General features: G+C 42.8%; 2 protein-coding genes across 2 annotated transcripts; one reads left to right on the forward strand and one right to left on the reverse strand.

The window, feature by feature from the left end:
- Positions 1-1,090: 1,090 nt before the first annotated feature.
- On the reverse strand, positions 1,091-1,492 carry LOC138888602 (uncharacterized). Its single transcript, XM_070170494.1, has one exon. It carries the CDS (start codon positions 1,490-1,492, stop codon positions 1,091-1,093), a length of 402 nt encoding a protein of 133 aa, XP_070026595.1.
- A 10,876-nt stretch (positions 1,493-12,368) lies between these two features.
- LOC138888603 (uncharacterized) lies at positions 12,369-15,597 on the forward strand. The gene is made up of 2 exons (XM_070170495.1): positions 12,369-12,686; positions 15,523-15,597. Exons 1-2 carry the CDS (start codon positions 12,369-12,371, stop codon positions 15,595-15,597), a joined length of 393 nt encoding a protein of 130 aa, XP_070026596.1.
- The last annotated feature ends 8,373 nt before the right edge of the window (positions 15,598-23,970 follow it).

Raw genomic sequence — 23,970 nt, forward strand, 5'->3', positions numbered from 1 at the left:
GAGACCTCCTTCGCAAATGCAAAGCACAAAATCTCACCTGCCACAAAGTCCTTTTCGCGAACGCGATGAAGAAATGGTCTGCAACAAAACACCAGAAAATCTGTCAACTCTCAAAGTTCAAAATTGATTCGTTAAGCATCCGAAACACATCCGAGGCCCCCGAGACCTCAACTAAACATACCAACCAATCCTAAAACACCATACGAACTTAGTCGAGCCCTCAAATCACATCAAACAATGCTAAAATCATGAATCACCCTCTAATTCAAACTTAAAGAACTTGAAACTTTAAAATTCTACAACTGATGCTGAAACCTATCAAACCACGTCCAATTGACTCCAAATTTTGCATATAAGTCATAATAAACACTATAGACCTACTCCAACTTCCGGAATCGGGATCCGACACCGAAAGCAAAAATTCCATTACCGATCCAAATCTCCCCAATAAATAACTTTTGCTATTTCAAGCCTAAATGAGCTACGGACCTCCAAAACACAATCCGGACATGCCCCTAAGACCAAAATCACCCAATGGAACTAACAGAATTGACGGAATTCCATTCTAAAGTAATCTTCACATAGTTCGGACCACGGTCCAAATTCTAAGACTTAAGCCTCCATTTAGGGACTAAGGGTGCCAAAACACTCCAAAAACCAAAACGAAACCTCCCAGCAAGTCACAATAGCAGAAATAGATACGGGGGAAGCAGTTAATAGGGGATTGGGGCTTTAACTCTCAACACGACCGGCTGGGTCATTACATCCTCCCCATCTTAAAACAATCGTTCATCCTCGAACGAGCATAGAGACATACCTGTAGTGGTAAAAAGATGAGGATAACGACTGTATATATTCTGTTCGGTCTCCCAAGTCACCTCCTTGACCGGCTGACCCCGCCATTAGAACCTGCCTGTCCAAAATGAGCTGACTTGGTCAGACTATCCACAATCACCCGTACTGCATCAAACTTTCGTTGAGTCCGCCGGAGTCCAACAACGAAATCCATAGTGATCTGCTCCTATTTCCACTCTAGAATCTCTAACTTCTAAAGCAATCCGCCTGATCATTGATGCCGATACTTCACCTACTAGCAATTTAGACACTGAGCAACATACTCCACTATGTCCTTCTTCATCCTACTCCACCAATAATGTTGACTCAAGTCCTGATACTTTATCGCGGCACTAGGATGAATAGAGTACCGCGAGCTATGAGCCTTCTGAAGAATCAACTCACACAGCCCATCTACATTAGGCACACAGAGCCTGCCTTGCATCCTTAATGCACCATCATCCCCAATAGTGACCTCATTAGCAGCATCGTGCTTGACCGTATCCCTAAGAACAAGCAGATGGGGGTCATCATATTGACGCTCCCTGATACGATCATAAAGAGAAGACCGAGAGACCACACAAGACAATACTCGACTCGGCTCAGAAATATCCAATCTCACAAACTGGCTGGCTAAGGCTTGAACATCCAATGCCATGGGCCTCTCTGCTGTTGGTAGATATGCTAAACTCCCCAAACTCTTTTCTCGGTGACTCAAAGCATCGTCCACCACATTGGCCTTCCCAGAGTGGTACAAAATGGTGATATCATAATCCTTAAGAAGCTCTAACCATCTCCTCTGACGCAAATTAAGATCCTTCCGCTTGAATAGATGTTTCAAACTCGGTGATAAATATAGATCTCACAAGGGACACCGTACAAATAATGCCTCCAAATCTTCCAGACATGAACAATAGCAGCTAACTCAAGGTCATGGATAGGATAGTTCTTTTCATGCACCTTCAGTTGTCTAGATGTGTAGGCAATCACTCTACGGTCCTGCATCAATACTGCACCGAGGCCAACTCGCGGCGCATCATAATAAATCGTATAAGACCCTGAACCTGAAGGTAATACCAATACTGGGGCTATAGTCAAGGCTTTCTTGAGCTTCTGAAAGCTCTCCTCACACTCCTCTATCCATCTGAATGGAGCACCCTTCTAGGTCAGCCTGGTCATAGGCGCTGCAATAGATGAGAACCCCTCAAAAAATCGACGGTAATACCCCGCCAAACCAAGGAAGCTCTGGATCTCTGTAGCTAAGGACGGTCTGGGAAAACTCTGCACTATTTCCACCTTATTCGGATCCACCTTGATCCATTCACTCGATACCATATAACCCAAGAATGCTACGAAATCCAACCAGAACTCACATTTTAAGAACTTTGCATATAATTTCTATTCTCTCAAGGTCTGAAGCGCTGTCCTCGGGTGTTGCTCATGATCTTCCCTACTCCGGGAGTACACCAGAATGTCATCACTAAAGATAATGATGAACGAGTCAAGATAAGGCCAAAATACATTGTGCATCAAATGCATAAATGTTTCTCGGGCGTTGGTCAACCCAAATAACATGACAAGGAACTCGTAATGACCATACCCAGTTCTGAAAGCAGTCTTCGGGATATTTGGCTCCCAAATCTTCAACTGATGATAACCTGAACGCAAGTCAATCTTGGAAAACACCCTGGCACCCTATAACTAATTAAATAGGTCATCAAAAAGAGGCAAAGGATACCTATTCTTCACTGTGACTTTGTTCAACTAGCGATAATCAATGAACATACGCATAGAACCATCCTTTTTATTCACAAACAAGACAGGAGCACCCCAAGGTGACACATTGGGCCGAATGAAGCCATTATCAAGCAATTCCTATAATTGTTCCTTCAACCTTCAACTCAGGAGGGGTCAACCTTCAACTCAGGAGGGGCCATACGATAAAGAGAAATAGAGATGGGATGAGTGCCCGACAACAAATCAATGCCAAAATCAATATATTTGTCAAGCGGCATGACTGGAAGATCAGTTGGAAATACATCAGGAAAATCCCTCACTGCTCGTACTGACTCGATTGTGGGGGTATCAATACTGACATCTCTCACATAGGATAGATACACATTACACCCCTTTTCAACCATTCGTTGAGCTTTAAGAAATGAAATAACTCTACTGGGATTGTAATGTAAGGTACCCCTCTACTATAATCACGGTAAACCTGGCATAGCCAGCGTCAAGATCTTAGCGTGACAATCAAGAATAACATAATAGGGCGACAATCAATCCATACCCAAGATAACATCAAATTCTACCATGCTGAGCAATAATAATAGAATAATCAAATTGATACATGCAGTGCACAATAAGAGAATCTCCCACATGAGTAGACAAATAAATAGGGAAACTCATAGAATCCTAGGATACGCCCAAATGCGGGGCAAAATAAGATGACACATAAGAATAAGTGGAGCCTGGATCGAATAGAACCGATGCATCTCTATGACAGACCGGAACAATACTTGTAATAATAGAATTGGAAACAACAACCTCTGTATGAACAGGAAGGGCATAGTATCTAGCCTGGCCTCCCCCTCTAGGGTGACCTCCACCTCGAGCTGGCTTAGCAAGTGGGGTGACAGCTGGTGATGTAATCATAACCTGAGGACCCAGTGGAGCACGATGTGGAGGTGCACCTCTCCTAAGTCTGGGTCAATCCCTCACCATATGACGAGTGTCTCTACACTCAAAGAAAGCTCTAGGAGTATGTGGCGATTGTGGATGACTCGGGCCAGGTCTACTAGACTGACCACTTAAAGCACCTCGTGCAGGAGGCGTACTAGATATTGGCGATGCATAATAAGGCTCCTGAGGTCTAGGAGGAGCTGGATTACCACTGGCGGCTGGAAGAGCTGAATGAACGGGGCAACTCACATAACCCCTACCATGACGAACAGCAGCTGGGGCATGAACACCGGAATAATGGCCAGACTTTCGAGACCTCTTGGCCTCTCTCTCCTCCCTATCTCGAGCAAGCATGCCCTTTACTCTACTATAAATACTCACTACCTGCTGATACGAGATATCCATCTCTAGCTCCCAGGCCATGCTAGTCCTGATGCTGGGAATGAGTCCCTTAATAAACCGACAGACCCTCTCTCGAACTGTAGAAACTAAGGTCGGTGCATGTCCAGCCAAGTCACTGAAACTGATTGCATACTCTGAAACGGTCATAGTACCCTAGCGCAACTGCTCAAACTCCATGCGCCAAGCGTCCATGAGGCTATGAGGGACATACTCTCTCAAAACCATGTCTGAGAGCTGAGTCCATGTAAGGGAAGCTGCCTCAGCTGGATTTTCCAACTCGTAAGTATGCCACCACTAATAGGCTGCTCCTCAAAGCTGAAAGGTAGTGAAAAAAATCCACTCGACTCTACTATGCCCAAGGTACGGAGGATACGACGGCACTCCTCCAGAAATCCCTGAGCATCCTCTAACGCTAGACCACTGAATGTAGGAGGATCGTACTTCTTGTACCTCTCAAGCCTACACTGCTCCTCCTTTGAAATTATTTCCCTACCCTCGGGATGAGCTGGGGCTATAGTTGGTACCGATATAACCTCTAGAATCTGATCAACCTGAACTTTCTGCTCGAGGTGCGGGCGGCGGGTGTCCGTGCTCCTCCCCCATCCTAAGATATGGCTGGAGTAAGGGGAATTAACCATGTCTGAGCTAGAGTGATGTACATGCTCATGAACTCTGCAAGGGTCTCTTGAAGAGCTGGAGTAGTAATAGTAGGCGTATCAGGTGCCTGTGCTCCGACAAGAGCTATTGGTGGCTCCTCTGTAGAAGCTTGCTCGGGTGCTCTGGCTGTACCGCGTGGACATCCTCGACCTCTACCCCGGCCACGGCCTCGGGCGGCTATAGCAGGGGCGCGGGTGCCTGGTCATCTACGGTTGCACGTGTCCTCACCATCTTTGAGAAAATAGAACACAGACGTTTAGAATTTTGAAGTCAATAATCTCGCACGATAAAGAATTAAATGAAGTGGAATTTTCCTAACAGTTCCATAGCATCCTAAAGATAAGTACAAACGTCTCCGTACCTGTAACGACCCGATAGGTCTTTTTGCCCTTTAGAACCCCATTCCCTTAAATCAAACTTCCCGTACTTGCTTTAGCTAATTTATGACTTACGGGGACAGTTGGTTGGGGATTTGGAAGAGTTTGGAGCGAAATATGCCCATTTGATCCCTTAGAATTTTCTTAAAAGACTAAGTTTAACCTTGGTCAATATTTTGAGCAAACGGACCTGGATTTATGATTTGACGGTCCCGGAGGGTCCGTGGGAAAATATGGGACCTGTGCGTATGCCTAGAATCAAATTCCGAGGTCCCTAGCCCGAGTAATGAATTTTTATTAGAAATTATTAATCTGAAGTTTAAGGATTTAAAGAAACTAATTAATGATTGATTTCATAGATATCGGGTTCCTATGTTGGTTCCAAAGCCCGATACAGGTCCGAAATATCATTTAAGACTTGCTTGTAAAATTTGGAGTCAATCCGAGTAGTTTAAGGGCGTTTTGGCCCGCTAGACGAAAATTAAGAACTTGAAGTTCATAAGTTTGATTCATTTGGTGTTCGGGGTGATTCCTAGATTTAGCATTGTTTCGGGCATTCCGAAGGTTCGAGTAGGTCCGTCTCGTGATTTCAGACTTGTCGGTATGTTCGGGCGAGGCCCGGGAGCCCCGAGCGTCAATCAGACAAGTCTCGAGTGAAGTGGAAATTTTTTAGGAGAGCTGAAGTTGTTGCTTCTGTCATAACCGCACCTGTGGTTGGTGGACTGCAAGTGCGAGACCGCAAAAGCGGTCCTTTCATCGCAGATGTGGCCCAGGGTAGGTCAGGCCAAGAACCACAGAAGCGGCTCTGCAGATGCGGCCTCGAGACCGCAGAAGCGCTCCCAGCCATTTTAGCCCCCTTCGCAGATGCGGTCCTCTTCTCACAGATGCAGGACCGTAGATGCAATCCCCAGACCGCAGATACGAAAATCGCTAAGGCAGTGAGGTTTATTTAATACGGGTTCTAAGTCATTTTATCACTTTTTCACTCTTCCATTGGTGATTTTAGAGCTTTTGAGAGAAGATCTTCACCTAGCATCTTGAGGTAAGTGTGTTCTACCTATTCCTAGTTTAATAATCATGTCTTAGGTAGATTAAACACTAGTATCAAGGTGAAATCATGGGGTTAGAGCAAAAACCTAGGGTTTTAGTAAAAGTTAGATTTAACCACGGAATTTTCTATGGAACAAATTAGAAATCATATATTATCGATCCTTAGGTTATAGAGAACAACTTCCTTTGAAAAATTTCGGAATCCGGGCACGTAGGCCCGGGGTCGGATTTTAGGAAACTTGTGTTAAAGGTTGGGAAATTGCTTAAATAGCTAGAATTCGATCTTGTGAACCTATATTGACTAGTTCTTACCTCATTTAACTAGTTCGGGATCGTTCGGCTCCGAATTGAGGGCTTGGACTCGTTCTTGGTATTGGAAGTGCACTTTGGAGCGAGGTGAGACTCCTTTCTAACCTTGTAAGAGGGAATTGTCCTCATAGGTGTAATAATTGAATTAATTGCTATTATATGCGGGGGCTACGTACGCACTAGGTGACGAGAGTCTGTACGTAGCGACTATTATGTTAAGTCCAGGTAGTCTAGGACCCAAAAGCATGCACTACGTGATATTCTTGTAACTTGATGTTAAATTCGGATCCGTATAAATTATGTTGATTAAGGTAAATGAGACTAATGGGGGGAACCTTATCCTGTTTGGTCTTTTAAAGAAAATTTAGATATTTCTGTGAATAACTACTCCTCAGATATATATATATATTATTGTCTTCTTGTTGATGAGCTTATTTATATTTGACCACGTCGCACGTGTAATTCGCGAGCGGGGTAATAGATGCATCTATGGTTCGAGCCGTTCGACCCTCGGCAGTGCACAATTTACTTTTATGTTGGATCGGGCCGTACATCCCTCGGTATTGCTTGCGCATGCTTTACTTAGTATTTCTCTGTAGACTGAACTTCATATATGCCTTGAAACGTAAATGGATACCCATGATATTATTTGGAAAAAGAATTGTTAATCCTTGCTATACAATTCTAATAAACTGTGCTTTACATGCTTATTATAGATTCTTTCTCATATTAGTTGACCCTAGTAGGTATCGAGTCGACCTCTCGTCTCTACTTCTTCGAGATTAGACGGGATACTTACTGGGTACATATTGTTTATGTACTCATACTACACTTCTGTACTTAATTGTACAGGATCTGAGGCAGGTGTAGCTGGCTATCAGTCTGGTGCGCATCCTTGAGCGGACTCGAGACTTCTACGGTGAGTTGCTTCCCTCCCAAGCCGTTCAGCAGCCTGAAGAAGTCTTTCTTATGTATTTTTTTTGTTGTCTATTCTATTTCGGACAGTAGGATAGTGTGATTCTTTTGTATATTCTACTAGTTGCCCATAGCTTGTGACACCAGGTCTTGGCACACACATTAATAGACTATATCATTTTGGGGTTGTATGATTGTTATGACTTTATTAATCATTTCTAATTTTTAGTTCAACTTAAAGAATTATTTCAAATATTTTTTGGGGTAAAGGTAAATGAAAGTTTATTTAGTATTTTCCGCGTTGGCTTGCCCGGCAATAGAGTTGGGCGCCATCATGACCTATTATGGAAATGGGTCGTGACAACATGGTATCAGAGCACTAGGTTCACGTAGGTCTCACAAGTCTTGGGCAAACCTAATAGAGTCTTGCGGATCGGTACGGAGACGCATGTATTTATCTTCGAGAGGCTATAGGGTGTTAGGAACACTACTCTTTATTCATTTCCTATCGTGCAGTGGACGTTATGCTTAATTTCCCTCTTCTATTCTCTCACAGATGGTGAGAACACACGCGGCTAATGTTCTAGACCCGAGCAGAGTTGCTCCCCCCATTGCTAAAGGCCGAGGTAGAGGCCGGGGGAAGGAGCCAGCCCGAGGTAAAGGATGAGGGCGTCCCAGAGTTATCCCAGTAATACCACCAACAAATCCCGCAGGAGATCCTATCATCGAGAAGCAGGGCGAGGTGCCCGCAGCTGATCCCACCCCAACGGACTTTATGACAACATCGGGATTCCAGGAGGTCATTGGCCGTATACTGCAGTTCATGGATTCTATGACCCAGGCTGGTTTATTTCCAGTAGATCCAGCTTCATCACAGGTAGGAGGCAGAGCACAGACCCCTACTGCTCAGGCTCCTGGACATGCATCTGCAGTGTATCAGACTCTGGGTGCACTACCCACAAATGGGGCCTAGCCAGTTGCTACAGTGGCTCCCCAGCCCAGACCAGCTGCAGATGGCGATCCGCAGAAGTTATTGGATAGGTGGACTAGGATTCACCCTCCTATCTTCGGGGGCGAGCGTCATGTGGATGCCCAGGACTTCATAGATAGGTGCAGGGACAAACTACACAACATGCGAATATTGGAGTCGCATGGAGTTGACTTCACTACTTTTCAGCTTAAGGGTAGGGCCCGTAGATGGTGGCAGTCCTATATTCTAGGCAGGCCAGCAGGTTTTCCTCCCCTTACTTAGGGTTAGTTCGCACAACTGTTCTTGGATAGGTACATTCCACCTTCTGAGAGGGAAGAGCTACGATATCAGTTTGAGCATCTTGAGCAGAGTCAGATGTCTGTGACCGATTATGAGGCAAGGTTTTCTGAGTTGTCTTTCCATGCACTCATGATACTTCCCACAGATGCAGAAAGAGTGCAGAGATTTGTCGCAGGGTTGCACCCCAGTATTCGAGCTGGCATGGCTCGAGAGATGGAGATGGGTACTGAGTACTAGCTAGTGGTAGAGATTGCTCGCAGGATTGAGGGGTATCGCCAGAGGGGTAGAGAGCAGATTCAGCAGGACAAGACGACCCGGTTTTCGGGAAAGTTCAAAGGAGCACCAGTTAGGGGTAGAGGTCACTTCGGGAGGGGTCAACCCAGTAGGCCCCCATATTCAGCACCACTAACCCCTCCTCGGGGTGCTCCAGTGAAGCCTTATTTCAGTGCGATGCCGGAGAGTTCTTACCGCCCACCAGCTATTCAGGGTTCCTCCGGCGGGTATTCTGGTCATCAAGATTCTCCCAGTGCTCCCTTTAGTGCTGTGCCAGAGAGTTTGTATCGCCTACCATCCATCCAAGGTTCTTCCAATGGGTATTCGGGTTAGCAGGCTCAGACTTCATGGCAGCAGGCTATAGTACCGAGAGTATGCTACGAGTGTGGAGATCCGGGTAACAAGAAGAGGACCTGCCCCAAACTTCGGGGCAAGGCAGTGCATCAGGGTCAGTAGCCTATAATTTTAGCACCGGCTGCCCTGCCACCTAGAGGTAGAGGGCAGACCAGTAGGGGTCGTCCTAGAGGTGGAGGCCAGGCAGGGAGAGGTCAACCAACTATTGCTTAGTCAGGTGGAGGCCAGCCAGCCGGCGCTCTAGCCAGATTCTACGCCTTTTCATCCAGGCCAAATGCATTAGCCTCAGATGCCATTATCGCAGGTATTATTTCCGTCGGTGGTAGGGATGATTTGTATTATTTGATCCAGGGTCTACTTGTTCATATGTATCATCTCTGTTTGCTCGTTTCCTGGTTATTTCTCCTGAGCCTTTGGGTACTCTTGTTCATGTGTCCACTCTTGTGGGTGATTCTGTGATTGTAGATTGGATCTACCAGTCTGGTCACATTCTATGGTTCGAGACTAGAGCGAATCTCATGTTGCTTGACATGATCGACTTTGAAGTCATCCTAGGCATGGATTGGTTGTCTCCCTATCACGCCGTCCTAGATTGTAATGCCAAGATAGTTTCACTAGTGATGCCAGGGTTGCCAAGGTTGGAGTGGAAGGGGTCCACAGTTGATACACCTAGTCGGGTTATTTCCTTCTTGAAGGCTCGGCATATGGTCGAGAAGGGGTGTTTGGCTTATCTAGCTTATGTTCGGGACACCACCGGAGAGTCTCCGACGATTGATTCAGTTTTAGTAGTTTGGGAGTTCACCGATGTGTTTCCTTCTGATCTTCCGGGCATGCCACCGGATCGTGATATTGATTTTTGTATTGATTTGGCTCCAGACACCTAGCCTATATCTATTCCACTGTACCGTATGACTCCTAAAGAGTTGAAAGAGTTGAAGGAGCAGCTTGAGGAGTTGTTAGCGAAGGGGTTTGTTAGGCCCAGTGTATCACCTTGGGGTGCACCAGTATTATTTGTGAAGAAGAAGGATGGGACTATGCGGATGTGCATTTATTACTACCAGTTGAACAAAGTTGCCATCAAGAACAAGTATCTGTTGCCTCATATCGATGATTTGTTCAACCAGTTGTAGGGTACTAGGGTGTTCTCTAAGATAGACTTGAGGTCAGGGTACCATCAGTTGAAGATTCGGGACTCGGATGTTTTGAAGACTGCTTTCCGGACTAGATATGACCATTATGAGTTTTTGGTGATGCCCTTTGGCTTGACTAATGCCCCAGCAACATTTATGGGCTTGATGAACAGGGTGTTCAGGCCTTATATTGATTCATTTGTCATCGTCTTCATTGACGACATCTTGATATACTCTCGTAGCTTGGGGGAGCACGAGCAGCATTTGAGAGTAGTGCTTTAGACCTTGCAAGAGCAGAAGCTATATGCTAAGTTCTCCAAGTGTGAGTTTTGGCTAGAATCGGTGGCATTCTTGGGGCATGTTGTGTCAGAAGAGGGTATTAAGGTGGATCCCAAGAAGATTGAGGCAGTTAAGAGTTGGCCACGTCCTACTTCGGTGACCAAGAGTTTCTTGGGGTTAGCAGGTTATTACAGACGATTTATGTAGGGCTTTTCATATCTTGCATCACCTCTGACAAGATTGACCCAGAAGTGTGCTTCTTTCCATTGGTCCGATGATTGTGAGACGAGCTTTCAGAAGCTCAAGACAGCCTTGACTACAACACCAGTTCTTGTGTTGCCTTCCGATTCAAGGATGTATATGGTATATTGCGACACTTAGCGCGTTGGATTGGGATGTGTATTGATGCAGGAGGGGGCGAGTTATTGCCTATGCTTCGCGCCAGCTGAAGGTTCATGAGAAGAATTATCTTGTGTACGATCTAGAGTTGTCCGCGATTGTTCATGCCCTTAAGATATGAAGGCATTATCTGTATGGGGTGTCATGTGAGGTCTATACTGATCATCGCAGCTTGTAGCATATATTCAAGCAGGGGGATCTTAATTTGAGGTAGCACAGGTGGCTTGAGTTACTGAATGATTATGACATCACTATTCTTTATCATCCAGGCAAGGCAAATATGGTCGCCGATGCCTTGAGCAGAAAGGCGGAGAGTATGGGTAGCTTGGCATTCATACCAGTAGTGGAGAGACCACTAGCTTTGGACATTCAGTCCTTGGCTAACAAACTTGTGAGGTTGGACATTTCAGAGCCCAACCGAGTTCTTGCATGTGTGGTTGCTCAATCTTCATTATTGGGGCAGATCAAGGCCCGACAGTTTGATGATCCACATTTGGCGGTTCTTAGAGAGATGATACTTCAGGGAGGTGCCAAGGAGGTTTCTATTGGTGAGGATGGTGTTTTGCGACTCCAGAGTTGTTTATGTGTTCCTAATGTTGATGGCCTGAGGGGAAGGATTCTAGAGGAGGCGCACAGTTCGCGGTATTCCATTCATCCGGGTGCTACGAAGATGTACTGTGACTTGAGACAGCATTATTGGTGGCGGAGGATGAAGAAAGACATAGTGGAGTATGTAGCCAGGTGTTTGAATTACTAACAGGTCAAGTATGAACACCAGAGGTCGGGTGGCCTACTTCAGCAGATGCCTATACCAGAGTGGAAGTGGAAGCGCATCACCATGGATTTCGTAGTTGGGTTGCCGCGGACCTTGCGAAAGTTTGATTCAATATGGGTCATTATTGATAGGTTGACCAAGTCGGATCACTTCATCCCAGTAGTGACTACTTATACAGCGGAAAGGTATGCTCAGATCTACATTTGGGAGATAGAACGGTGTGCCGATTTTCATTATATTAGATAGGGGCCCTTAGTTCACCTCCCATTTCTGGAGAGCCGTTTAGAGTGAGTTGGGGACCCGTGTAGAGCTCAGCACAATATTCCATCCTCAGACCGATGGGCAGTTAGAGTGGATAGTTCAGATTTTGGAGGACATGCTCATAGCATGTGCGATTGACTTTGAATGGTAGTGGGATCACTTCTTGCCCTTGTCAGAGTTTGCATATAACAACAGTTATTAGTCCAGCATTGAGATGGCTCCATATGAGGCATTATATGGTCGCTGTTGTCGTTCTCCTATCAGGTGGTTCGAGCCTGGCGAGGCTAGGTTATTCGGTACAGAATGCCTTGGATAAGGTAAGGTTGATTCAGGAGAGGCTTCGCACATCTTAGTCCAAACAGAAGAGTTACACGGATCAGAAGGCGTGTGATGTGTCATTCATGGTTGGCGAGAAGGTTCTCTTGAAAGTCTTGCCAATGAAAGACATTATGAGGTTCGGGAAGAAGGGCAAGTTGAGCCCAAGGTTTATTGGCCTCTTTGAGGTGTTGAGACTTGTTGGGGAGGTTGCCTATGAGCTTGCCTTATCGGGGGTTTATCCGATTTTTCATGTATCGATGCTTAGAAAGTATCATGCCGACTTGTCCCATGTGTTAGACTTCAGTACTATTCAGCTGGATGAGAGTTTGGGTTATGAGGAGGAGCCAGTTGCCATTATTGATAGACAGGACCGCCAATTGAGGTCCAAGAGGATTTCTACGGTAAGGGTCCAGTGGAGGGGCCAACCAGTCAAGGAGGCGACCTGGGAGACCGAGGAGGACATGCGGAGTAGATATCCCTATTTATTCAGCAGCTCAGGTACTTTTCTATGTCCGTTCGAGGGTGAACGTTTGTTTAAGAGGTGGAGAATGTAACGACCCGACCGGTCATTTTGCCTTTTAGAACCTCGTTCCCTTAAATAAAACTCACCGTGCTTACTTTAGCTAATTTATGACTTGTGGGGACGGTTGGTTCGGGATTTGAAAGAGTTTGGAGCGAAATATGCCCATTTGATTCCTTAGAATTTTCTTAAAAGACTAAGTTTGACTTTGGTCAATATTTTGAGCAAACGGACCCGGAATCATAATTTGACGGTCCCGGAGGGTCCGTGGGAAAATATGCGACCTAGGCATATGCCCGGAATCGAATTCCGAGGTCCCTAGCCCGAGTAATAAATTTTTATTAGAAATTGTTAATCTAAAGTTTTAACGATTTAAAGAAATTAATTAATGATTGATTTCATAGGTATCGGACTATTATGTTGGTTCCGAAGGCCGGTACAAGCCCGAAATGTCATTTAAGACTTGCTTGTAAAATTTGGAGTCAATCCGAGTAGTTTAAGGGCGTTTTGGACCGTTAGAGGAAAATTAAGAACTTGAAGTTCATAAGTTTGATTCATTTGGTTTTGGGGGTGATTCCTAGATTTAGCGTTGTTTCGGGCATTCCGATGGTTCGAGTAGGTTCATCTCGTGATTTCAGACTTGTTGGTATGTTTGGGCAGGGCCCGGGAGCCCCGAGCGTCAATCAGACGAGGCTCGAGTGAAGTGGAAACTTTTTAGGAGAGCTGAAGTTGCTGCTTCTGTCATAACCGCACCTGCGGTTGCTGGACCGCAGGTGCGAGATCGCAGAAGCAGTCCTTTCATCGCAGATGCGGCCCAGGGCAGGTCAGGCCAGGAACTGCAAAAGTGGCTCCATAGATATGGCCTCGAGACCGTAGAAGTGGTCCCACCCATTTTAGCCCCCTTCGCAGATGCGGTCCTCTTTTCGCAGATGCGGTCCCTAGACCGCAGATGCGGAAATCGCTAAGGCAGTAAGGTTCATTTAATATGGGTTCTAAGTCATTTTTATCACTTTTTCACTCTTCCATTGGCGATTTTAGAGCTTTTGAGAGAAGATCTTCACCTAGCATCTTAAGGTAAGTGTGTTCTACCTGTCACACCTCCTTTTTTCTACACCTGTAAGGGTATATAAGGGAGTCTTTTCCAATTTAAGTGACAATCGAAACGAGATGGTTTTATTTAAAATTCAGAGTCGCCACTTGGGATAATTTATGGTGTCCCAAGTCACCGGTTTTAAATCCCGAATCGAGGAATGATTGACTCTATTTTATAGTCCGTGAACACAGAAATCTGGGTAAGGAATTTTGTTAACCCGGGAGAAGGTGTTAGGCATTCCCGGGCTCCGTGGTTCTAGCACGGTCGCTCAACTGTTATTATTGGCCTAATTATCTAATTAATCACATCTTTAAACCTATGTGCATTTTTAACTTTTGAAAAACCGCTTTTACTTATTTAAAGAATTAATTCAAGGTTATTTAAAACATATCGTAAGCCACGCCACATGAAATGCACTGTGGTTCACGACACGCTCTAGTTAACCTTGTTGGAAATTAGAACCGGGTCACATGAAATGTACCCCCGGATTTTACTAGCCGTGATAATTATTTAATTAACGCCTCTAAAGTAAACTACGAGATTCAGTATACAAACAATTCTAGAAGAGAAAACTCCATTTAAACAAATACATTAGATTAAGGGAAAATTCCACTACCATTTCGTTTATAATTGGTAAATTATCTAAAAGAGCCAACTTTATTAACGTGAAGTTGTTGTTCTAATGCAACTTTAATACCACCCCACATTGACTACACAAACTTAAAGTAACTAAAATTCATATTTTACACTCATTAATAACAAACAGCACCAAACAGCAAAATATGAACCCATTTGGATCTAGCAACTTACAATACAAAGAGAACAACGCAACCAGGGGATATTTATAATCTGTAATTTTAACAAAGATTTGCTTTATCATGGTATCATCAATAAAACCAGTAGAGTAATGAAAAAGAGTAATAATGTGAGCTAATAACAGTATGGAAGTAAGCGAAAGGAGTCTGGACCTTTAATACTAAACTTGATATGTATACAAAGGAGCTGCACAAAAAGGAACAAATGACACGAACTACTGATCGGAACTCCGAACCGGCGACAGAAACTCAAATCGGCATCGGAAATCTTGAACCCAAGACGAACTCAATCAAAATCCATTGGAATCCATGCTTTCGGAATCCATCCTAAATTAAATATTTACGTGCTAAAATATGAAAAATCTTGGGGAGGGTCAAAAATCACATGTCTACAACTGCCCCCTCTTTGACTGAAAATGCGAAGAGTTTTCAGACAAAGAACGTCTAGACAGGTTTTTTGACCCGACCCTTATTTGGAGAGACTAAAACTAGGGAAATGTGACCGAGCCCTGGTATCTGAGCTGCCTATATATCCTTGGCTATAAAGGAATCAGGCCACGTGCAGTTCAGAAGTGAGTGAGATGATAGAGTATGCAGAGGTGGAGAGCCAGTCGAGGTGCCATTTCGCCGAGGTTCCGGTATGCGGTCCTATTATTATATCAAAAATAAAAACATGAAAAAGACTAGCTAAGCCTGTCAACTACGAGTTACAAGATTTTTATCTATAAGTCTTCTGAAGCTTGATCTTGAGTCTTGAGTGGTTCTTCATGTAGACTTTAGATTTGAACCTTGACGCTTGCTAGTTGCAGGTGTTAGTTCATCCTTCTTCAGCTTTTCAGATCAAGACCAGGCATGCAGTGCTTGTGACCTCGGCCATGTCTTAAGCATCCCACATCTTTCATCGACTTCTGCATTTGAGTTAACTTCTTGCCTTTCTCTTTTTTTTCCTTTATTGTGACTAACTTCTATTGATCACCTCGGACTGTTGACTCGCATTCTTGCCGCGAGCTTCTTTTGTTGCTGACTTGAATTGCATTCTGAAGTGAATTCTCTTATTCTCCAGGTAGGCGTCTGATTGCCAATATTTGAACTGTCTTCCTTCGAAACTTGTTGTTTTCTCTTTGTTCTCCAAGTGGGCTCCTGATTGCTGTCTTCCTTTGAACATTGTTGCTTCCCTTTGTTCTCCAGGTGGGCTCCTGATTACCAACACTTGCGCTGTTTTTTCTTGAAACTTGAACTGCTTCCCTTTGTTCTTCAGGTGGGCTATTGTTGAACTCCTTTGAACCTTGTTACTTTCCTTTTGTTCCCCAGGTGGGCTCCTGATTGCTGAACACTTGCACTACTTTTCCTTGAAACTTGAATTGCTTCCCTTTGTTCTCCAGGTGGGCTCCTGATTGCTGAACTCCTTTGAACCTTGCTACTTTCCCTTTGTTCTCTAGGTGGGCTACTTATTGCTAAGCATTTGCACTGCTTTTCCTTGAAACTTGAACTGCTTCCCTTTGTTCCCATGTGGGCTCCTGATTGCTGAACATTTGTACTGCTTTTCCTTGAAACTTGAACTGCTTCCCTTTTTCTCCAGGTGGACTCCTGATTGCTGAACTCCTTTGCATGTTGCTTCTTTCCCTTTGGTTCTCCAGGTGGGTGCCTGATTTCCAACACTTGCACTGCTTTTCTTGAAACTTGAACTGCTTCCCTTTGTTCTCTAGGTGGGCTCCTGATTGCTGAACTCCTTTGAATGTTGCTACTTTCCCTTTATTCTCTAGGTGGGCTCCTGATTGCCGAACACTTGCACTGCTTTTCCTTGAAACTTGAACTGCTTCTCTTTGTTCTCCAGGTAGGCTCCTAATTGCTGAACTCCTTTGAATATTGCTGCTTTTCGTTTGTTCTCCAGGTGGTATCCCCGTTTCCAACACTTGCACTGCTTGTCCTCGAAACTTGAACTTTTTTCCCTTTGTTCTCCAGGTGGGCTCCTGATTGCTGAACTTGAACTACTTCCTCTTGAGACTGCTTTTTCTTTGAAATGTCTTCCCTTGCTCTTCGGGGGGTGCCTGATTGCCGAACTTGATCTATTTTCCTTTGAACTTGTATCGTCCTCCCTTTGTTCTCCAAGTGGGTGCTTGATTTCATCACAACAAACAAAACAAAATAAATTTTTCTGCTCCAATTTGATATTGGGAGCATCTGTGAGTAGAATAAATTCTAAACTAAAATCCTTTATCCTGAAAATTTCAAACCAAGCCTTATCTCAAAAGTGAAAAGCTTAGATGCCAAATTATATTTCCCAAAAGTAGCCCTCTTGTCAGATCTTGTCATTTGCGATGGTCTCAAAACTTACCAAATCCTATTATCCAAGAAGGTACTGGAATTCACTACCGAGCTTGTCTAGTACCTGCTTTCCTCACGGAGGGTTTCTCCAGAACAAACAAAATTTCCTGCCCCTATTTCAATCAAAGAAAACTTGTGAGTTAAAACATGGTGGTTAGTTTGCGGTCTTGACTTTGAGGGCGATTACTCCTTCAACTCCTATGATAACTTCGATTTCGGCTCAAAAAACCTTGCATGTTTATTGACTGACCACTTTCTCTGTCACCTTTATCACAAAAAATACCCTTGATCCGTTCAAATCCAATACCATTCATCTCTTGCATTGTGCTCATGCATTGACATATACTAAACCTTTGTGTTTTACATGAAACCCAAAGCACATTGATTTTTACCAACTCGATGCGCTTGTTCTTTCCTGGCCTTGGCCTTGAGGTCTATTTCTCCTTCACTTGCCATGATAACTTTGGTTTCCACTTGGAATACGTTGCTTGTTATTGGTTAACCACTTTCTCGGTCAACCTTATCACAGAAAATACCTCTGATTCATTCAAACCCAAGCCCTCTATCTGTTGCATTGTGCTCATGAATTGACATATACCAAACCTTCGTATTTCACATGAATCCCAAAACACATTGATGGTTGCCAACTCAGTGCACATGTTGTTCTTTCCTGACTTACGCCATTTTGATGTGCTAGCCAGATCCCGTCTTGTGCAATTGGAAAGCTGGTGGCAAATTTTGAAGTCATTTCTCACTTGTTCTGACCAAACAGACTCGGGAAAAGGAAGTAAACAAGACAAAAGGAACAGAGTAAAGGACAATGGAAAGATATGATTCCTAACAAGAAAACTACAAAGTAGAAACTTATCAGATGTGGATACCAACTCTAATGACCATGACATGCACATTTGGATTAAGTGGCCTAATCTGTCAAGCAAGTCTAATGTTCAACTCTTGTTATACCCCTAAACCGTGAAACTGGGCTTCAATGTTCTGATTATCCAATCTGATTCACGATCCTTATTCGACTTGTAGTGCCTGAAGGGTTTTCACCATCAAGCCTCTCTCCTTTTGTTATTTCTCTCAACTCACCATCGCCTTATGGTGCTTGTGAAGGTTTTCACCAATAAGACTCTCTCATTTTGTTCTTTTCTATTATTCCCTCTGATTCCGCAGATGACAAGGCATTACTCATAGTAAAACATCATATGCCCCTGGCATGTCTAGCTTGGTACTCTCAAAGATTATCCGGGAGGCCTTTATTGGACCGTAATGTGGCTTTTGGACAGGGTTAGAAAGAAAGGGTATCATAAAGGCTCAAAATAACTAAGACAACGGGTTAATTTATTTACAACTTTTGAAATTCATTCTAAAACTTTTGCCCTAATTTCTAAAACAAGGGAATTTGATCTATTTTTCCCTCTTCCTTTTTTTTATGGAATTTCCCACTCTCGACTTTGTGATATTATGAAATATTTTATTTGGTGCGACCGAACGGTGAGGCTGCCTGTGTATCTTGTGGTGACAAGAATCAGGTCAAACGTAGTTCACGAGACTATTTTTTGTTACTATTTTCCTTTTCTTTCTTTTTATTTTCTTTTTCCTTTTTTCCTCTTTTTTTATCTCTATTTTTCTCTTTTTTTTATCTGAATCTTCCTTTTGGAATGAACTTCTAAAATAAATCTACGGGAACATGAACTTTTTTTCTTTTTTCGTGCGACTCTAACTTGATTCCAAAAGAGGGAAGGTCAAAGAAATCAGTACAGGCTCAAAAAGGGTATCAAATGGTATAAATGTTTGGGTAGCTGAAAGAGGATCACCCAATCCCTGAAAATGCCAAGTACAACACATGCAACTTGAAATGAAAAAGGAATAGTACGCACAATGTTTCTTTTACAGCTTTGACATTGATATTAGTGATATGCTTTCCACTTTTTTTAGTGCCTTGTCAAGTACAGAACCCTTGTTGGGTGATTCCCTCTTCACAATGGATATCCCCCGTCAATTCGGAGACAACTTTCTTGACTTTATCTTGTAACTTGAGATGCACTTGAACTCAAAGTTGCTTGCTTCAAACTGTCTGGGATGCACTCTCCTTTAATGAATTGTTGTCACCCTATTAACCTCCCAAATTATCTGCCCCAGTTTCACATGGTTTGGGCTTCAAATGATCTTAAAATGTCCAATTCTGTACTTATTTGCCTCAAATATCCCTATCATCTTTAAAATTGTTTCATTGCTTCATGATTAAATATTCTGAGGACATGACCCTTGATAGGAAGGCCTGGAGGTCAAGCATTAGGGTTGTAGGATAGGGGTAGTAAAGCTTTACTTACTTCATTCCGGGGGTGAGACGGGGTTGGATTAGGGTTGGTCTTAGATGACTTGCAGTTTATATTGGTCTCACACTATTCTTGTTGTTTGTCTTAGACCCGGGCCTTAGATTATGATTACTGTTATTGCATGTCATTCATCTTTCGATTTTTATGTTTCTGTTACTATTTCGATTTCTACTGGATTTACTAATAAATTCTCTCCTCTTGTTTTTTTTAACTCTATTTTCGTCTTATCGAGCCGAGGGTCTATCGGAAATAGCCTCTTTGTCCCGATCGGGGCAGGGGTAAGATCTGCGTACACATTACCCTCCCCAGACCCCACAGTGGGATTTTACTGGGTTGTTGTTGTTGTTGTTGTTTTTGCTTCATGATTAAACTAACTTTAAAACCAGGCCTAGTATTATGCATGTATGTCATGTCATTAGATCCAGCATGAGAAGAAAAACTATAAAAAGAGAAGAGAACTAAAGAAAAAAATGGCCAGAAATAACAGAAAACAGGAAATTGCATTAGATGGACGGTGAAAAGGGTTTGGATAACAAGACAAGCAAAATAAACTGGGGTACAACCCTGGAACAAAACCAGACAACACTAAACGAGCTACTATGACTAAATAAAACTAGGCAGAATAAAAGGATAGAAGGGTTTGAGTCACAAGACAATATCCGAATTACAACCCTGAAAATAACCTGGACAACAGAAATGAAAATAAAATAAACCACCACAACTCCTCCCCGGGACAACCAAGAATGGAGTGTCTTTCCAATTACCAATCACGGCATCTTATCCACTGAGTTTCGCATCAACATTACTAGGACCTTCACAAGTCTCCATCACATTGACTTTAGCAAATTGCGTTTGGGTCCCTTTTGCCGGCTCGTTCTTAAGATCAAACTCTGATAGCGCTGAAAGCTTCGCAGCATGTGGACCTCCGAGGATCTCAGAAGAGTTCTCATATTCCTTTTCAAAACAAATCATACCCACCATATGCGTCTCATTATGAACAAGCGATGGACTTTGGCTAGTGTCTACTGCATCTGGATTTTGCACGACAATGTCACCTGCATCAATAAGCTTCTGAATTGCATTTTTCAGGTGCCAACACTTTTCTGTACTGTGACCCAGGGCATCGGAGAAGTATGCGTACCTTTGAGAAAAATCAAACTTCTTTGGCAGAGGGTTTACATTTTTATCTGAATCGGCTTCAACATGTCCAATTGCGTCAACCTTTGGAACAAACTGGCATATGATTCTCCAATAGGAGTGAAAGCCTTTTCTTTTTCTGTTGTCTTTTCAGTTTGTATTCTGGCCTCGGTTGGAACCTTTTGCGGGCACGTGGCTGATATGCTTGAGGGGGCGGGTAAGACATTTGGGGAAGTGGTACGGGCCATCACAGGCCTCGTGGGTGTGGAGCATATGGTGGTGCATTGTGGATAGGGTATTGGGAAAGTGATGTACGACTTTGGGGTTTTTGTGGAGAGAAGTAACATTGGGGAGGATCATCTGGTACACAAGGATATCCATGGGGTCGATGTTGAGGCTGAAAGCGTTGAGCAGGAATGCCCAGCGGATCATCTTTTCTATTTCTCTTTCTGCAACCCGAACTTACTGGGATGTTCTGAATGTCTTCCGTAGTATCTTTTAATGCCGAATAACTCATGATTTTGCATGACTTGATTCCCTCTTCTACCATCTCCCCTATTTTTCCCACATCATTGAAAGGTTTACCCAAGGTCAGAATCAAATGACTGAAGTAGGTGGGCCCCTGAGCTTGTAGGAAAAGCTCAACCATTTCTTCTTCACCAATCGGGGGGTGACTCAAGGAGCTTGCTCCCTCCATCTGAGCCCAAACTCCCTAAAGCTTTCCTCCGGCTTTTTTTCCATTTTAGATATAGAGGAGCGGTCTGGGTAATGCCTAATTTGTATTGAAAGTGTCGAACAAAATCTTGAGTCATGTCACCCAATGTAGACCACTTACCGATATCTTGACGATTATGCCATTCCAAAGCTGCCCCAGTCAAGCTCTTACTAAAATACGCCATCAACAAATCATCTTTATCACCAATACTTCTCATTTTACTGCAATAAACCCTCAAATAGGCTATCGGGTCTCCACATCCATCATACAAGCTAAACTTTGGCACTTTAAACCCCGCGGGCAAGCGAACGTCAGGGAACATACACAATTCTTTGTAAGACATGTCAACCTGGTCTCCCATCCCTTGCATGTTCTTTAAGGACTGTTCTATGCTTTTCAGCTTCCTGGACATCTCATCTCGCCCTTCTTTTCCTATGATCTTTTCATTTTCAGCATGAGGCTCACTCCGAGGGTTCTGCTTGTATGAGTCAGGAATCTTGTGGGCAACCTCTAGAGGATAATATTGGGCATCATGAGCTTTGAGTGGGTGTTTATTATTGGGGATAGTGGATAAGACATGAGGGCAATTTCTGGGAAAGGTAATTGGAGGATGAGTGATGGAGCTACTAGGGTGGTTGGGAAAGCTGTGATAAGCGAGTGGATCTGGAGAGTATGGGGGATCATCTGGCACTATGACCGGAGTTTGTGTAAGGGCAGCGTCTAGGAAGCTAGGTGGTGGCGGGGCTGGTACCTTCCCAGTCATCCAGGCCTGATACATGTCCGACATGTGTTGACTTAATATCCTTACCTCATCAGCCAAACCAGTGTCCCGTTCAACCAACTGCTTTTGGGCACTGGTATCAACCAACCCAATTTTGTTGTTGTCCGCCATTACCTTTTGACTTTATGTTGTAGAGAGGAGTTACTACTTCAAGAACCACAAACCAACCACTTGTCTGGTATGAAGATAATAAAATGAAGTCATCGCGTTAGCGTTAGGGCACTTAACATAATATAATCTCACATTATGTGAAATGCACCTAGTCACAATTATTGGTTTTAAAATGACTTCGAGGGTACGAAGGTCAATTGGCATCATCCCAATTTGTTCATTTCAATCCTCTCTTTTCTTTGCTTTTGTAGCACTTGCTTGCTCATTTTCCTTCCTCTTTTTTTCTAATTATCACTGTTTTCTTTCCTCTCATTTCTTACGTCCCATAATTTCACCTCTTTTTTTCTTTTTTTTCTTTTAATAAATAAAAAAATGATTCGATCGAACTCTATGTAGGTTGCCTACGTATCATGACGCCGCATGAATCAGATCTTTGCGTAGTTCAGGAAAATCGGGGATAAAGGAAACAAACTAACGTTCTCTCTTTCTTTTACTTTTCTTTTTCTTTTCTTTTTTACCTTAATGACTACTCTGATGAGAAAAGAGAAATAGGAGAAGCAAATCTTTTTTTTTGAATTTTCTAGACTTAATGTTCTATAACCTATTCTAAACTCAAGTTTAACGGGCATGTTTTTTTTTCTTTTCTTTTTGAAACAAACACTCTATGGGAAATTATTAAGGAAAAAACCTTAGAATAGAAAATTATTTTTTTATTCTTTTTTTTTTGGAAGGAAATCTAAAGAATAAACCAAAGAAAAATATTTTGAATTTTCGTTTGATATCCTGAAAGAAAGATTTTGAACTAAGAAATGAAAAAGATAAAAATATTTTTGGATTTCAGTTTTTGATTACCTAAGGAAGAAACTCTGAAAATAAACACAAGACAAAATATGTTTTTTTTCTTCTTTGTACAATATCCTAAAGTTCTAGTGAAAATAAAAGATTTTTTTTTCATTTTTCGTTAATTTCCCAAAGAAGAACCTCAAAAGAAAATCTTTTCGGATTTTTGGAATTAATACCTTAAAGAAAACTTTTTAAAGAGGTACTAAAAGAAAATTCTCTTTTTTTTGAATTTTTAGTCTTAATGTACTAAAAGGAAGTATAAAAGCAATTTTTATTTTGAGTTCTAGATATTAATTTCCTAAAGGAAAACCACCTCAAAATTTCTTTTTTCTTTTTATTTCTAGGAGTCTAATGGAAATATAAAAATGCAAAAATATCTTCTTCTTTTTTTGATTTTTGATTTATTACACATTTTTTCAACTACAAAATAAGAAATACCATAAAAAAGACTCGACATTACTGTACAAAATTAGAATGTAAAAGATGACATAAAAAGAAAAACAGACTCAAAACAGAAAAATAAAGAAAATCTTCTTTTAATCCACTCCTGAATGAGCGATCCTGACTAGATGGTCCTGGAGCTCTGTCATGCTCAAACTCCGGTAAGTAAACCCACACCTGTATAAGAAAATTAAGACCAAATAAAGTTAAATATTTAGACCAGTATGTGAGTCAATAAAATTCCTTATTGGACACATGCAAGACATGATTGAAGCTATTTTTGCAAAATGGCTTAATGTGGCCAAAAGGTGGCTAGAAGTGCAAAATTTGGCCAAGACCCCGCAAAGCCAAGAACCTAAGATTCACTAGGAAGACCGGACCCTATGAAGGTTGCCTACGTATCCCGCCCCAAGAGACGAGAATCGGGTTCGCGTAGTTCGGGCCGATTGGATACGGGCGAGAAATAAAAATAACAACTAATTCAGAGAAAAAATATTTTTGTTTATTTTTTGTTTTGAAAAATGATGAAACATGTAAACTCTTTTTGGATTTTTTTCTCTTT

The sequence above is a fragment of the Nicotiana sylvestris genome, chromosome 3, assembly GCF_000393655.2.
Source record: "Nicotiana sylvestris chromosome 3, ASM39365v2, whole genome shotgun sequence".
Lineage (NCBI taxonomy): Eukaryota > Viridiplantae > Streptophyta > Magnoliopsida > Solanales > Solanaceae > Nicotiana > Nicotiana sylvestris.

Coding starts and splice junctions, on each gene's coding strand:
- LOC138888602 (XM_070170494.1), bottom strand. CDS start 1,492: ATGGCATTGGATGTTCAAGCCTTAGCCAGCCAGTTTGTGAGATTGGAT.
- LOC138888603 (XM_070170495.1), top strand. CDS start 12,369: ATGGTTGGCGAGAAGGTTCTCTTGAAAGTCTTGCCAATGAAAGACATT. Junction 12,687..15,522: donor GGTCCAAGAGGATTTCTACG/GTAAGGGTCCAG, acceptor TGCTAGTTGCAG/GTGTTAGTTCATCCTTCTTC.